The following is a 17185-nucleotide window of genomic DNA, read 5'->3' as shown; positions in this document are numbered from 1 at the left end:
TTTTAATTTGAATGAAATGTCATAAGAGCAAAGTCTCTTCCCTTTGTGTGATGACAAATCGTCATTCATGCTTGCAAAGTGACCGTTACACTTACCACGATTTTGCACCTAGTGACCCCGTAGTAAATGTGTAATGAAGCATGATTGGTCAATATAGTAATCATGTGACTAATATTTATTACCTGTCCTGGGCAGTCGTTACTATCAATAAAACAAGCATGGCCGATATGTACAAGTTTGACAGCTCGGTTAGAGGATTTCATGTTTATCGTGATATGTGGCAGCCCAATGAAGGTGAAGTATTATCAACCAAAAGAGAACCTGATAACCCATCCGATAAATTTGCGGTGTGTGTTGTTAATGGTGCGTGTGTGGTGGGACATTTGCCCCGGGAACTGAGCAAGACACTTTCGTGTTTCATAAAGCATGGCGGTGTGATCACTTGTGTCATCACCGATCCAGAATATCAACATTCAGAAATCGCAGAAGGCCTCGAGATACTGTGTCAGCTACGCTGCTTAGGTTCACCAAGATTAGTTGCCCGACTGAAACAAGTTCTACAGTCAGAATAAGTAAGTTTTTTTGTACATTGGTCAATCGGAAGGAGGCGCTTATTGGGATGTTCACTTGCCAATATATTAGCAGACACCGCCATGGGCGCTTATTAGAGCAGGGCGCTTTTTACGTTGAATACGGTAAGTCTCACTTATCAGTGAGAGAGTGGACTGGAGTAACAGGTTGCTGACTAGGCTGAATTTCAACAGAAAATTTACATAGCACTGGAAGCCTGTAGAGTATGCAGATTTAGTGCCCTGACTGATAGCTGCTGCCACAGGGTACTGAGGTAACTGTTCAGGTCCACATGATGTCTGAGCTGGGTGGGCAGTGTTGCACGGAAGTACATCTGCCTGCAGCACCAGTCTGCGGAATTTCTCCATGTGGAACCGTGAAAGAGAATCAGCAAGTTTGTTGTGTATTCCGGGCACATGTTGAGCTAACAGAACAAAATTATTTCTAGCTGCCGTCCAAGTCAGTGTTCTCATCAAAGCCATTATCTTCCTGCATTTTGATCGACCTTTCTTAATAATAAACACAGTGGCCTGGTTGTCGCAAAGAAATAGCACTCGTCTCGTCTCCACAAGTTTAGCAGCAACCACGATAGGATACAGCTCCATGAATGCCATAGAAGATTCGTGCTCCAGGAATTTGTAACGTCTGATGGCCATTTCTCTGCAAACCAGGCCCCATTGAAGTATCCACCATGGCCAACCGTTGCAGCTGCATCAGTATATAGGTTCAAGTATGAGGCGGATGTCACTTCTACGTCATGAATTACTGATATGCCATTCCACTGTGACAGGAAAAGGTTCCACATGCGCAAGTCGATTTGACAGTCTTGAGACAGCTTAATATGATGATGCAGTTTGGCTACACTGGTTGATAAGTCTAAAAGGTAGGACACAAAAGATCTTCCGGGGTGGGGGGGGGATCACACGACAAGCAAAATTTAAGGATAGGTGTACCCTGCGGGTATGGAATTGGAAACTGGTGGCTCTGCTGGGCCAGGGCCGTGCCGGCCTGTGAGAATAGGGATACCCTGCGGGTAGAGAGGTGTAGAGGGGGCAGATTATTATGGAATTGAAGGATAGGTGTACCCTGCCGGTATGGAATTGGTAACTGGTGGTTGCGCCCTGGTAAGTAAGGAATTTGGGGGGGGCCTCAAGCCATGTAATACTGCTGCCTGAGGCATGCAATGGCTTGAGATGTGCAAAGGTTTGAGATGCCCTTACCGAAATAGTGTACCTTAGCACTGCAGGTGCCCAGTAGTGAATGACATTATGGGAGTATATAGGGAATTTATCTACATGGATGTTGGTTAAAGATCACAGGGCTATGGGAGAATAATACTAAAACAAGGGCAATCAGCCTGACACGAGTGATAAAAAACCCATTGTAAACAATTTAAGAAACAAACTGAGAGCGAGACAACTGGAAGTGGTAGTGTAAACAATCTGCCATACGAACACATGGGCAATGGATACAATTAAAAGATACTAGTGGTGAGTGGAAAAGTTGAAGTGTTAGGGTTGAGATACTACTGGATGAACTGCATATAATGACGTAGATGGTATTATCATTGCACAAACAAAAATATATAAAATTCACGTTTTGTCCAATGAAAACACGACAAAGGGTAGAAACAATATAGTTTAATACACATTGGGATATATATATGGTATATACAAGGGGGCTGTTCGGTCGCACACAGAAAGTCCTGCGGACAGGAAATAGTTCTAGGGCCGTGCCGGCCTGCGAGAATAGGGATACCATGCGGGTAGAGGTGTAGAGGAAGCAGATTATATGAAATTGAAGGATAGGTGTACCCTGCGGGTATGGAAATAGAAACTGGTGGCTGCACCGTATCAGGTAATTTAGGAAGAGACTGACTCGCTGTCATGAGTTGCTGATCGGTCCAGAATAATTCTCTTCTTTTTTAATATTTCCCTTCAGCGACACCTAGAGGACGGACTCTATACATGCTGTATGGTGGTGTCCCGAAGGGTCCAATCACATAACCCCTTGTGACGTCTGTTTCCACTGCTTTAGTGACAACATCTGGGGCTTTGCGTGCCAACAGATTGTTCCTACATTCAACAGTGTCTTGGGGGAAAAGAATTTAGGATGGGGGAAAAACCATCCTCCAAACCGTGAATTAGAAAATTAACAAAGTTCCTGTCTGGATGAGAAGAAAGTTCCAGATGCAAGTTTGTAACATTGATTGGTGGTAATGGGTATTGGGACGTCGCTGGGGCTGGGAGTCAGTTCTTGTTTTGCTACTGCCGTGGCCGTGGCATTTGGATTGTCCATGTGAAGTGCCTTGACACTTCATACAAACATGTAGGAATGGGCAGTTGTGTCGAGTACATCCAAAGTCATTAAAAATTGTTACATACTTCTCGTCCCTGATTCAAAACACGTGGACAGCCCCTTGAGTGGGTCTAATGATTGTTGATTGATCTGTTGTTGTTATGAGTCCCAGGTCTTATAGGTGGTCGTCTGTTGGGGTCTGCCACATTGGGACACTGTTCTGTGTTGTGGGTAAAGCTATGGCAAACATTACAAGCACGAGATCGGAGGCCAAATGAAACTCTTGTCCATAGTCTCTGATCCGGTATGTCCCACCTAATGCTGGTGCCTTCCTCAGAAAAGGCTGCCACTCTTGCCGCGAACAACCTGTGGTAATCATAGTGGGCTGTCCCACTATCCTGAGTGGCCAAATCAATCACTGTCTGTTCATGGCCGTCCAGTTGACGTCGCTTCTCTGCATTGCCAGCACAGTATATGTCCTTGTATATTCCAAATGCCTTGATGAATTCTCCAAGTGTTAATGAGCAATTAATCCTTGGTTCATCACATAAGCTGAAAGTCTGTCCATCAAAATCTGACACTTGATTTGGCAGAAGAAGCAAGGCTAAACTGACATATTTACCTCGTTGTATTCTCCTTTTTAGAGTGGATGAAATGTGTGTATGTGTGGCAGTGAATCCGAGGGTACATCTTTGTGTAGCTGTCTGAGAACATCACTACTTGCTCCTGTGGCTTGTCTTGACTCCTCTCTGGGGTTGTCGTTGTCACTGGTGGTGGTAAATATACATGTAGGAGGTTGTAATTGCTGTCCCAAGTTCATGACAATAGACTTCAATTCGGCAATGTCCCTTTGAATGAAAACACTCACTGTATTTTCTGTGGCACTAGCAGAATTTATCAGAGCAAAATTCTGTGAATTGTCTCTCTGTAGCAGCACATCATCACTGCCTTGATCTTGACTGACTGGAGCTGGTTGAGAGATCGTAGCGGTGGTGACCGTGCTGTTGGTGCCTGTCATCACCCTCAGATTTGCATTGTAGATCTGCATTGACACCCATGTCTGTCAGACGTTGTCGAATATCAGCTGCTGTCAAATATGGAGAGCTTCCTGTAAGAGGAAACTGGGCTAGATGCTTCGCCACGATCGTCGCCATTGTTGTTTTCATGCAGGTCAGAGGTCATATCCTGGTTAACTCTTCGAGTTGATTATGATCTGGCTTTAGATCGTCGTCTGTCAGCCATTGTTACGATAAAAACAAACAGTTGTACCGCATCACACGACAGGATGGCAAAGGATTGTTGTAGATTTTCCTTGGATGACCGTGATTCGTAATGACAGCTGAGAGAACAATGGAAACAAGCTGAACGACATTGAGACTCTTGTTGTTAATATAGTTAAACAGAATGACGTCACATCCTTAGTACTCAGCATACTCTGTAAAAACATTCAGGGATAGAAAATAGTACTTGATACAGAGAAGAAATGTGATCGTTCACGGAACTGGAATTATAGGGAAAAAACCTTACATAGGTGACAGAGAAGAAATGTGATCGTTCACGGAACTGGAATTATAGGGAAAAAACCTTACATAGGTGACAAATATATACATCTGTTGTGTCGACATCAATGATAAAAATAGGTGAAAGGCTATGTTGATCACTACACAAACAAAAATATAAAATTAACATCAACAACAACAACAAAAACATAAAAAGACACCGCCCACCTTCCCCATATTTTCAAAAGCCATTACCTGAGACCCAATTCTTTCATTTTTTTAAGCCTAAGAGAATGAAGAACTGACAATGGAAAAATATTGGTGACATACGTATGTAAATAAGTGAAATTGTCTAGAATAACATGTTCCAGTTTTTTAGCCAAAATTCTGTTGGAGTGATTTTTCTGTGGCACTGGTTTGGTTGGCTACCTGAAAGAACAGGGATTGTACTGGATAATAAATTGCCCATAGCAGGCAAATTGTGAAAAAGAAACTTGGCAGTGATTTTGCTGGAAGACATGACTCTGAATTTGTCAACATTTGATAAGGATATTTAAATTGAGAATATACAACTTTGGGGCTGACTAAACCGACCTCTGAGAATGCCAAGAGAAATCCCTGGAGTGTGACATTTGTCGAACCCTGCCTACCACACCTACCTGTCACAGTATCAGCAACCAATTCTCATATACATCATGCTACATACTAAAGGAACAATAGCAGAGCAACAGTCATGTTTTTATTATTATTAAAAAATGCTTTCTTTTGAACAAAATAAGACTGTTAGTAATAATGGTACTGGACTACCAGTAGTGACAGTGAGAGTACACTCCTAGTAGAAGCCTTACCCTCTCATCAACCTGGAATGTGCAATCTGCCCGTGCCTGTTGCTCATGTATCTGCGCATCTATTTCCTCCAGATGAGAAGGACACTGTTCAAATGCCTGAAACAAAAGAAATGAACTTGAGAATTAACCGATTATGTTTTGTGCCTTCAGAGAATGAGGACCACTTACTGGGATTATGGTTGTCTTGTTGACGTCACACGAGGACAACTGGTCCATGGCAAGTCATGAATGTTGTCCTCTACAAAGAGATGATATTGTGTTTCAATTAATATTAAGGTGATTGGCAACTTCGTTATGTGCCATTCCTGTATGCAGCATACCTACGGCACTTAGACATTAATTTTCAGCAAGCCGTGCATTGTGTAAGCGTTATTTACTGTTTCAGACTCTGTTGCTAAGTAATGCAGCGGTCATGAACCGTGCAGAGGTCATAAACCATGAAGCAGTAGTAGGACCCAAAGCATCGAGACATGTGAACCCGGATGGTCTCGTTGGATATGTTATTTGTACTGGTTCATGAACCCGAGATTGTCCCTGGGATGTGTAAGTCATGGGGTCGTGGATCTGGACCATCCCAGCCGTGGCCACAAGTCAAGGTCCTCTCGTGAAAAACAATGGAAGGTTAGCATGAGATCGCCTAAAGTCCTGAGGACGGAAGAGCATGGGTCCTCCAGGGAACACTCAAGTATTGGTACCACACTGTCACTGAAACCATTCAATACAGAACTACTGCGTGGTTGAATTCACACACTAGGATAAAGATGATTGGTAGCATGGACACGGGTTGATACGTAGGTATATCAAGTTGCGATTAACACGTGGTAACATGGTACTATCTGTAACTACACTGAAGTGCACACTGACTGTTGAGCCTGTCGAATGGTAACCTCAGGGGTTCAATGTATCTCGTGAAACAGTCGGACTTCCAGCAACCTAAGGTCCTGATAAGGTGATCTTCATGCGGTCTTGGGCTGCGCCAATTCTATGGGAGTGACCTGAAAATTTGTCTGGACGTAGTCCGGCTCGACGTAGTATTGTGTTTAGCCAGGTTAAGAAAGTTGCTCTTGTGATAGGATGGTAGCTGACGTCTACGAAACGCAGGTCGTAACTAGAGGCTCCACATAAAAACTCTGATAGTTAGCCGCCACTTGAGAGCTCGGAAGGGGCAAACCTCGTTAGAAGTAGCATATAGAGAAATGTTCACTCCCTGTTTGAAGGGATCAGCTTTAGAAACAGTCAAGTTCAAACAACGACACTGTCGTACATTGTCTATGATAAGATCTTGCACACTGTAGGATTGAAGGTGTGGTCACAAGTAAACTTGCCATACCTCATTAACCCCCAAAATGCTATGACCTACATCGTTTCCATAACCTGGTCATTGTAGGGACCTAGAACTCCAGATCTACAGTCGTTGATGATTTTGCACAGGATCGGGTATGTGATAGGAAATCGGTTGGCTTTATCTGGCGCTTATAGGTGTTTAAATCTTTTCAACACAGTCTGTAGTCTTTTGAGGGCTCTGAGAGTCGAATAATGTGTGCATTCCTATCTCTAAGAATGTAAATCTGATCCCGTCCATATAACTCGTCACAGTGAATTTCATAGAACCAAAACAATATGCCAGGATATACTGCAACTGTCCTTCAGTGATGGGGAAAAAAATTCAGCATAGTAACTTGTCCAAGAAACAGTCCAAATGTAGGGAGAAAATGTACGTAACAGTGGAAGCCTGTGGCGTAAGAACTGCATGTACGTGTAGCTGCTGTCCAAAGTCATAAGGACTGTTGCTCAGGCCCACATTATTTGGGAGGGCACTCTGCTCCTGGTGCAAGCGAGTGGAAACTCTGCATCTGTAAACGAAGCATCGGCATTGGCATCGGCATTGGCATCAGCAATATCATTAACTGTTCCTGGCACATGCTTAGCTCTAACTATAAAATTACAGATGAATAAATACCAGGTAATAGTACACATGAGCGACATGAGTTGTGGACATTTGGAGCGACCTTTGTTGATCACATGCACTGTAGCTTGATTATCGCATAGAAACAGGATATGCTTTGTTGACCAACTACTGCCCCACAGTTCTACCTTGAGTGTTATGGGATAAAAGGAAAGCTATTGAGCGACGTTGAGCTGGTCCCAGAATGTCTACAGTCCACTGTTCGGTGAACCAAGCCCCATGGTAAAAAGCGACAAACCCAGAAGAAGCCGCTGCGTCTGTGTACAACTGAATATCTGGGACTGCTGTGACATGCTCCTCATGGAAGAATGACACTCCATTCCACTGTCTGATGAACAATTCACACAGTTCGACCAGATTTGGACAGGGTAACTCGATAGGATAGTTTCTCCACGGACTTAGACAAAGTGATCAGGTAAGACACAAAAGATCGGGAAACCTACTTCAGGTGTCCCAAGAGTGACAGCAGCTCTCTTTGAGAACACTTCTTCTGTTCAGAGAAAGTAGCACCGATTCTGGACAGTTTATCTCCTGGGAGATGGGCCGTCATAGTTCAAAACAATGCCGAGGTACTCTTGCTGCGTTACTTTTGTTTGCTTGTTTGTTTCTTGTTTAACGCCACACTCAGCAATATTCTAGCTATATGACGGCGGTGCTGCTTTACTGGGCCTACTGTTTTATGTGCTGCCAAGGGAATGTTCCGCTTCTTAAACAACTGAATCAGAGTGTCCATAGTGTGTTGAGCAGGATAAGTATACGTAGGGGCATCAATTGTCAGAAAGTCGTCCAGTAGATGCGCAATAAAAGACACACCATAATTGGGTGTCAATATCCAGCAGATGGCATGGGAAAGATTGTCAAACATGGCTGAACAACATCTGAAAGCCAACCTTTCACAGAAGTAGTATTTTCTCTGCCATCAAAAACCGAAAAATTCCAAAGGGTGGAGTGGAACTTGTTTAAATACATCAGTGATGTCAACCTTACACACCCATGCCCCTTGGCCCACTACCTTTATCCTTGTGATGGTCTGATCAATAGTCATGTAAGTCAGAGAACAAGTCTCCTCGTCAATAAGTTCACTGATACATGTACTCAGATGTCGTCTTCACAATTTGTGGCTGATAAGTCAAGTATTAGTCTTTTCTTTTGGCCCTATTTACCGACGGCCTGCACAAGGGGGCTAACTCTATAGGGACTAGTGGGCGGGTGCTTGTAAGGTCCTATAATATAGCCCCAGTCAAGTTCTGTTTGAATCAAACTTGTGACAGACTCGGGATCTTTCCTGGCACTTAAATTATGAGAACATTCCACAGAAGTCACTGGGACAGGAGTCACTAAGATGGGAGTCACTAAGGGGTCAAAACCCATATCGAGTCCATTGAGAAGGTAGTCTGCAAAAGTGTCAACAGGATGGGTAATAAGTTCTGCGCTCATTTCTGTCATATTCAAAGGTGAATTCCCTGAAACTTCTGAGTGTTGTAATAGTTTTTTCTCATTTCGGTGTAGCTTAGGGCATCTTGTCGACCATGACGTTATCTTTGAAATGGAAAGAGAATAGAAACGAACACAACCCGGTTGCTTGAAATTGTTTCTCACTTGCTCCATAGAATCTCCGGATACTTTGTGAGTAGACTGTGGGGGGCTGCTGGCTAAGTGAGGACACATGTCAGTTGAGTGGGTCACACGATGGCGAATTGCACAAGGTCTAACTTTTAAACCTGACGTCACCACGCCCCAGATATCTAGATCTCTATCACCCTTTTCACTGATATGCCTAATTCAGTATTGGCTGCAATTAGTGATAATAGCATCTTGTTATAGTCATAAAATGAGGACTTGCGAAAATGCTTTGCCTATTTCATCTCTTTCTCTCAATGTCAGCTGTCAGGGTTAGAAGCACAAACAATCCTTTTTCCATATACCGAAGGCCTCCAGAAACTCTGGCAGAGTAAGTGTTTTGTTCAGATGGTGATCTTCCTTCAATTGGAGAGATTACCCATTGAAATCAGTGTTCTTAGTTCTCCTGAGAAGATGGGCCAAATAGACATATTTACCTTGTTGGATTTTGGTCACCAGTGCCAGATTCGATACAGGAAGTCTTTCTTGAGGTCAGGGCATCCCAGCAGTGGAGTCTATCTGATAAGCTTCTAATGATGTCACAGTAGACGTGGGACAGGATCTAGCATTTCGTTGTCTATGCAACAAAAGCGTATTTTCTGCATTCAGCGCCCTTCTGTTCTAGGAATTCGGAACATTCGTGCCTAAGGCCTGCAATTTACTCCTGGCCATGACATAAGGAGAGGCAGTCATGTACCTTGTTTGCGGAAGCTCTTAACAATGGACACTTTCACTGTCAGAGTCATCAATGGAAACTGTCAATCTCATACGACTGGTGCGGGTATTATGGCAAGAAGACATAGGAACTCGTTTTGGGTGCATATTGCGTCTGCAGTCAACTTGTGGAACCCAGCAAGGATGGTAAGGATGATTGTGCGAGTTTGTAAATAAAATCAATAGAGTTAAAATCCTGTCAAAAATAAACAGAGGAAGGAAGTGGTCATGTGACCGGACTTTAACATATTTGGAAAACATAGACCGCGCATGTGTAAATACTGACAGATTAAAAATAGCATTGGCAAACCAATCACATTCTCCAGAGATGAATACAGTTATAAATAGCACAAAAACATCGGGAACCTGCGGAATTGAATAAATGTTAGTAAGCATTGACAGTGAATAAAATAGCTAAATTGCCAATGTAATTCAGATCTCAGATAAATTGATACTGACTCGAATAGGAGTGCAGACAAGAATTTAGCTGCTGCACAAACCAAAAAATATATTAACATTTAAACGAAAGTGCATTTATGAGCACCTGACAGATAAATTATCATTGTGGGCTGTTCACATTAAAAAACCATGTGTGAGTAGCATGCTCCCAATCAAAACTCAAAAATCCAAATTATGCTACATGCATTAACATGCACACGCAAACTGTAAAGAAGGCTGAAGAAGGAAAGTTTTTGTCAATAAGTCTACAGTCTGAAGACCAACATTGCAGAGCTGCCACGTACTTGATCAACAGAAGTGACGTCACGTATGTCCACGTATTCCTGCTTGTCACCCGTCACCAAATATTTTCTGAAGCTATACTGGGGAGGCAGGTCTGCGACGGAGGGCACTTAACCATAGTAATGCAGTATAAGTATACAAATGTAAAAAATAAATAGATTTTAATCTTTTTTTTTACTTATCCTGCATTTACTTCTTAATGCATCTGTATCAGATAGTATGGCGGTGGGCATACCTTTAGGTGTAATCCTCAATATGGATAAACCCTTCATAAGACACACGTGTCAAGGGAACCGCATGGCATATCAACAGTGCCATCGCTCAATCCTGTTAATGGAACGAAAATGAAAGTTGAGAAGTCCAGGTAAAAAACATTACGAAATAAACGTGCGCTTAAGTCTTAAAACTGAATTACGAACGGGCGTGTGAAAACACTGCGCGAGTCGGGTAAGACTGGCGCTGGACAGGAGGAGTTCATTTTTTGCGTGTGGGGTTGCTTACCTGCTGGGTTATAACCAGAGGGCCAAAACTACGAAGGCATTCGACATCTTCAAGTGCCACATCTCTTAGATAATTTCTAGAGAAGACAGTGTCGGACCTCCAAAAACATCCTTCCATGATTGCACTAATAGAACAGTTGCTACATCAAGCTATGGTTGAGTCAATTGCCTGATCTCGTGAGGATTGTTCTCTCTCGAAGGATCAAGGTTAGCGATCTGGTATGCCTGAAGGATGACTGCACATAGCCATATGGCGTTGCCATTGACTTCGATCATGGACATTGGGGATACAGGAAAGACAACAGTTTCTGCATACCACACTTAGTCTTGGAGCGGCAGATAAAAACTTGTAGTGAACACACAGGGCACAATAAGAGTTCTTCCTCATCTTCAATCCTCACAATCATAGAGATTGTTGAATGTTGAAGGACTGGTCGGATTCTCCTGGTAGCTAATTCTCACCTGTAAAATCCCAACACAGCCCGAACCGCTCCCTGCGTACCACAATTAAAGCAGACACAGGTAATATCCAGCGCATGTGACTCACTTACCCTTGCCGCTTCGGCTAGAGCCAAGAGAAAAAAATTCTTGGTGAGATTGAAAAAGGATTGTGCGTAGTGATGCTCAATCAGAGGCCTGCGCAAACCCTAAGCACATTCAAATCCCAAGCTGGGTCACGAAATTTGGACTTCTGATCCTCAGACTGAATGAGCGTAAGAGGCCCTGTAGTTCTGGAACCTTGGTCATCTTACGATCCTCCGGAATGGCCAACACTGAATGAAGAGCCAAAATTTGAAGACCAAAGGAAAACACAACATGTCTCTCTGGTGAAGCAGGAATGCGGAGATATGTGACGTCACTACCGTTGATCATGTGGCAGCTGTGCAAGGTTGGTCTTCAGACAGTAGACTTGTTAAGAACAACTTTTCTTCTTCGACCTAGAGCCATCGCACAGACCGAGCATTCATTGTAACAGCCATCTGCATAATGCTACCCCTGCGTCACAGGGCCATATGACACAGTTGAACCAATCAACTCAACTTGAAAGGTGCACGGGAATCACGCACGCACGAATACGGTGTTAGCGTTTGGCGTCTCAAGCAGTTATTTAATAATATTTATCCAATTATTTTTGCATTCTTTTTCAGGTCAGTGTTATTGACTTGAATGTATCATTCCTTGCCACATTATTATATTTCATGCATCATGTTATTAGGTGTTATATATCATACGTAATTATTCATTTGGACAAATCATTGCTTAATGATTTCGAAGAAAATATTTTAATATTTTAGTAGATGATTCGAGACTTTCGGGGCTGTTTCGGCTGAAAGAGAATCAAATTCTGAGCCAAGACTTGCACAAAGTGGACAAGATCCGATTACGACATGTACTACAAAGCGCAAACCTGAAATTCGTAGAGGATTCCTAGAAATTCTTTGATAAACAAATTTTTTCTCAGGAATACCACTAACTACAAGAATGTTTGGGAATCAAATAAGATATATTTAAGATTCTTAAGAAATGATTAAGAATATGTACGAATAGGTAAGAATTCATATCCGTGGTAATTCGGGCTATTACATGTCATAGTGAAACAGGGGTATAAGTATTGCAATATTCTTGGTCCCACGAAATGCCCTCGTCGTCAGATTCAGAGTCTGTGCTGTCACCTAAATGAACAACAACAGGCTGGACAGTATCTGGTCGGATACAGTCTTGTTTCCAATACTCTTCCTCAACTTTGATTAATTGTTGGACACAGTTTGCCCAAAGTACATCTGTAATTTCTCCCTCCCTTTCAAGACAATCTGCTTGACATCGGCAAGCTTGAAGGTCTTATTTTGCCATTCGACCGTATTTTTCAAATCACCCCAGATTAGTTCGATGGGATTCAAGTCACAATGGTAAGGAGGAAGTCTAAGCACTTCGTGACCGTGTTCTCTCAACAGGTTGTCAATCAAATAAGAGGGTGGGGGTTTGTTCTAAGGAACCAGTTAGGGCCTACCTTTAGAATACAGTACCACAAACATTTCAAACACGTGATCATACCCTATGAAGTAATTTGTAGTATTTTGTTGCCAGTCACACCGGCGAAACAATGCCCTGTGACGTCAGGGGTCATCGAGTGTGCATAAGCTCCTCTCAGTGATCTATTATCTCTACACGAAATGTCATTGAATACGCCAAGCGCTGTGGAGAGTTTTGAATATTTGTTTACTGAAAATAGCCTGCGGCGCGCATTTTATAGCAAGCGCTAGTTTACGAAATCACTTTTATTTTTTATATATTTTTTATTTCGTTTTTCTCGTAATTCAAGTGGCTAAAAGGATTATAAATGGGAACTAATATACATATATTATTTTTTCGGTGCATTAATTTTCATTATTATGCACAAGAATGTAGTTTGTTAGGGATATTTAGTGGTGCTGAACACATCCAAATGTCGCCAGTGTTAGGGTAGGTTACCCCGAACTCTATCCTTAACCCTTGGATCCCCTTTACGATAAATCACCCCTTTACGATCATTAGGGTTAGGAACCCGTTTAGTGGCTATTAGATTACCCTAAGTCTATCCTTAACCCTTGGATCCCCTTTACGTTCAATCACCCCTTTACAATCATTAGGGTTAGGGGCTAGGTACTCGTTTAGTGGCTATTGTAGATTATATAGCGGCTCCTTATATTCTTCCCACAAAAACGTTGAGTAAAAAGGATGAAATGGTTTTGTGTCAAATATTTTGGCTACTGGAAACTGTCCTGGAACATTCACACAAGCCACTTTCACCGGCTACATTTTTCATTACTGATTCAAAAGCGAACTCACCGTTGTGTCGTCATTAGTCATGCTTATTCCTCCATCGTTCCTTACTATTATCCACATCATCCTTACAGTGTTCACTACCACACTTTTCTGTCACAAAAATCACCCGACGAATTATTAAATACCATATCATTCATGCGCACTCGCAAGGTCAACGTCTGACGCCTGGAGCCGTTTTCAGTTCGCGGCATATCGGCTCATTCCTCACCACCCGGTATCTTGTAGATTACGGAATGGGACGAGTGTGTCAAATGCCATCGGGATCATTCGTAAGTGTCAGTAGGCTAAAGACACGAGACACCATGCCTACCCATAACCTTCGTAAGTGTCCGTCACCTATTGGACCCTTTTCGTTCAGTTCCGTAACGTCATAGGCATGACTAGGTAAATTTGCACTAAGTTTAACAGTGTGGACGTAGCTCAGTCGGTTAGCTGTCAGGCTAACAATCCGAAGGTCGCGGGTTCGCGTCCGACGGATTCTCACTAAAACTGGTTGCTTGTCTTGTGAGTGAGTGAGTATGGTTTTACGCCGCTTTTAGCAGTATTCCAGCAATATCACGGCGGGGGTCACCAGAAATGGGCTTCACACATTGTACCCATGTCGGGAATCGAACCCGGGTCTTCGGCGTGACGAGCGAACGCTTTAACCACTAGGCTACCCGACCGCCCCTGCTTGTCTTGTGACATGTGACCTACGGCAGAGATCGTCCTCACGAGAAGTTGTGGTACTGTATTCTAAAGGTGCTCCCCAGTTAGTAGTAGTCAGTTTTTTTTGGCTTTCGTGGGCTGAGCAATGCGGTTGTTGTCGAACCACTGACATATCTCACCTTTGGTGGAATTTGAGGTTGGACAACGGTTAATAGGATCTCGACAACTGTGATAGGGAGCACTGTCCATAACCACCAAGGATTTATCAGGCAGTGCTAAGAGGAGCTGCTCCTCAACATACGCAGTGAAAACCTGACTATTCATCTCGGTATGGTAGTCTCTGCCATCTGTAGATCTGGATCTGAACACTAGATCACATCCAGGGAGGAAACCTCTGTGGGAGCCTGCATGGAGGACAATCAGACCAGGGGGGATCTTGCGCTGTGGCTCTATGGTATCTGGGTGAGACCATTGGTAAGCCGCTGTGTGGCCTGTGTTAACCCAGGTTTCATCCAAATAGACAGGCTCATAGCCTTCTTCTCATTTCTTTTTAATAGTGCGCAAATAATTGATACGCAAACGAATGATATCTGGTCGTTCACACATTGCTAGTTTCGACCCTTTCGTCTTTTTGTACTGATATCCAAATTTGGAAAGGAGTTTACAAATGGTCCATTTGGAAATATCTAAGTCATGCTCTGTAAGGAGAATTTGTTTTAGTTTTCGTGTTGAAATAAATTCATTTTCTCGTGTTAACGGCCGAATCACGTCCCTGACAACTTTCTTATCAAAGGAATCCAACTTTAATTTCCTATCTTGTTTTGAGATGCCCCCTAAGGGATGTGCAGGGGAGCATGTGTTCTTATGAGAGTTCAAAATCTTAACTACCGTTTGTTTGGGAAGCTGTAACGCATGAATTGTTCTTTTCATGATACTTCAAATACTTTAACAACAAAACCTTTCGCATCAGCGGAAAGATATGCTTGCGCTGAGACATCATGAAATGTAATGCTAACACCGTATTCCTGGCAACCTTTCGAGTTGAGTTGATCGGTTCAACTTTGTCATATGGCCCTGTGACGCAGGGGTAGCATTATGCAGATGGCTGTTACAATGAATGCTCGGTCCACCCGGGAACGAACAGGTCTGGCTGTTGATGAAATATAGTGATAGCTAAATAGACAGATTTTTTATTCATGCACCGATTGTCTTTAAATGTAATATCCAGTTATGAATGACTGTTTAATAATCTCATACCAACTTTGACTGGAGTAGGTCCAATAGTTTTTCAGATATTGTCGTAAACGTCGGTACCTTAAATTAACTTCCAGACTATACCTGATATGATATCGAAAGATGACCAAGCACTGCATGGTTCAAAAACAAAGTATGTTATACAGTTAACTCTAGACCTAATAAAATCATGCATGCATCAATCCATCCATCCATATATACATACATACATAAGGTGCCATCCATAACATACACTTAGATATACTGTTGTCCTGTTGGTAATATCTAAAATTTGATTTGATTTGTGTGCATATGTTTTAATGTCAGCCTTGTAAGGATTATTTTATTGTCACTGACAAAGGATGTGAAATGTGTGTACACATGTGTATAGATGAATACAATGGTAATGGAAAAATATCTGGATTAACAAATCAGTGGCAAGTAGTATTGTCCTTAGGAACTATATATTGATCTCTACCTTCTTTAAATCAGGAGACAACTCTTCATTTGGACCTGTGCCTGTTGCAACTTTGGCTCTGTCTAACAATGTCTTCGCTATTGCTCGTGTTCGCTTCAATCCTTCCTTCAGCTCCTGCAGATGTCTCTAATCCATGTAAAGAAAACATTCAATATGGAAATAAAATGTATACAGATACAATCATGAGGTTAAATCAAACATTATGTAAGAAAGTGAGATATATGTAATTGGGTGAATCCAAATCACATGAATCAAAGTGAGCTTAATGTTGGTGAATCAAATCATGTCTCAACGTTTTATGTCCACAGACTCTGGGGCAGCCTGAATTAGGTCATTTGACCTTTGACCTTCTTCAAGACAAAATTACCATTTGTCTAAATAAATTGGGTTAAATCCATCATTATAAAGATTTATCTAGGATTCCAAACTAAGTGCCCTTAATTGGCACGATAACTAAGAAAAACTTCAGAGGTATTTTTAATTGTTCATTCAATGCAATAATGTAAATCAGAAAGATTCTTCCTCTATATTAGTCTTGTTATCAGTTAACTATAAGTCACCTTGACCTAGCTATCACATCACTATAACAAAGACATACATGCATATTTGTCTTTGGTTTTAACTATTTTACATTTTTAACATGAAATGGGAAGTTTGGGCCCAGATATTGGCTTCTGAGCAGGACTACATAATCCATATTATGTTTGAAAAATGTGAGCCACATGTTTAGATTAACATGTGACACAAACACATAGAGTTGTTTCAGTAGACTAAGAAGACTGGTCCAGTGGCCTTGACCTTGAGATGTCAAAGATCTATGTGGCTTCAAAAATAAAGCAGTCATTTCAATGGTGCTACTTTATTTCATGACTGAAACCACTAATATTGAAGCACTGCAAAGCTTGGTACTTCTGTTAAAGTTAAACTGACCTCAATTCCCTGTAATGACTGGCTCTGGTCTCTCAGCTCTGCTTCAAAACTTGTATACTCGTAAATTGCCCCAGAATGCTGCAGACTCAGTCGTACCTTTTCTTGACTCAGTTCAAAGCATTTCTGTCAAAAAGTTTCATCAATCAATGTGACATCGATGACTGGCAATCAAGAAACCTCAGACAAGTGGTGACAGACAGACAGACAGATAGACAGACACATACAGACACCATAAAGTTCGGTCAACAGTATCATTCTAGATTATGGCTATTGTAAAGCAACATGCATGTACCAGCAATAGAAATTGGCACTTGTCC

At 42.2% G+C, this 17185-nt stretch overlaps 1 protein-coding gene across 1 annotated transcript in view; it reads right to left on the bottom strand.

Annotated features, from left to right (window-relative positions):
- The window catches only part of LOC124118012 (structural maintenance of chromosomes protein 5-like), a 232526-nt gene that overhangs the window by 14595 nt on the left and 200746 nt on the right, over positions 1 to 17185 (bottom strand). The window contains exons 19-21 of the mRNA XM_046480045.2: positions 16869 to 16991; positions 15939 to 16064; positions 5216 to 5311 (exon numbers count right to left, since the gene is read on the bottom strand). Coding sequence (XP_046336001.1) covers positions 5216 to 5311; positions 15939 to 16064; positions 16869 to 16991 — 345 coding nt within the window. The remainder of the gene's footprint in view (positions 1 to 5215; positions 5312 to 15938; positions 16065 to 16868; positions 16992 to 17185) is intronic.

This window comes from Haliotis rufescens, unplaced genomic scaffold (assembly GCF_023055435.1).
Source record: "Haliotis rufescens isolate VD_foot unplaced genomic scaffold, xgHalRufe1.0.p SCAF_1, whole genome shotgun sequence".
In the NCBI taxonomy this organism is placed as follows: Eukaryota; Metazoa; Mollusca; class Gastropoda; order Lepetellida; family Haliotidae; genus Haliotis; species Haliotis rufescens.
This window is presented reverse-complemented; position numbering and strand designations above follow the sequence as displayed.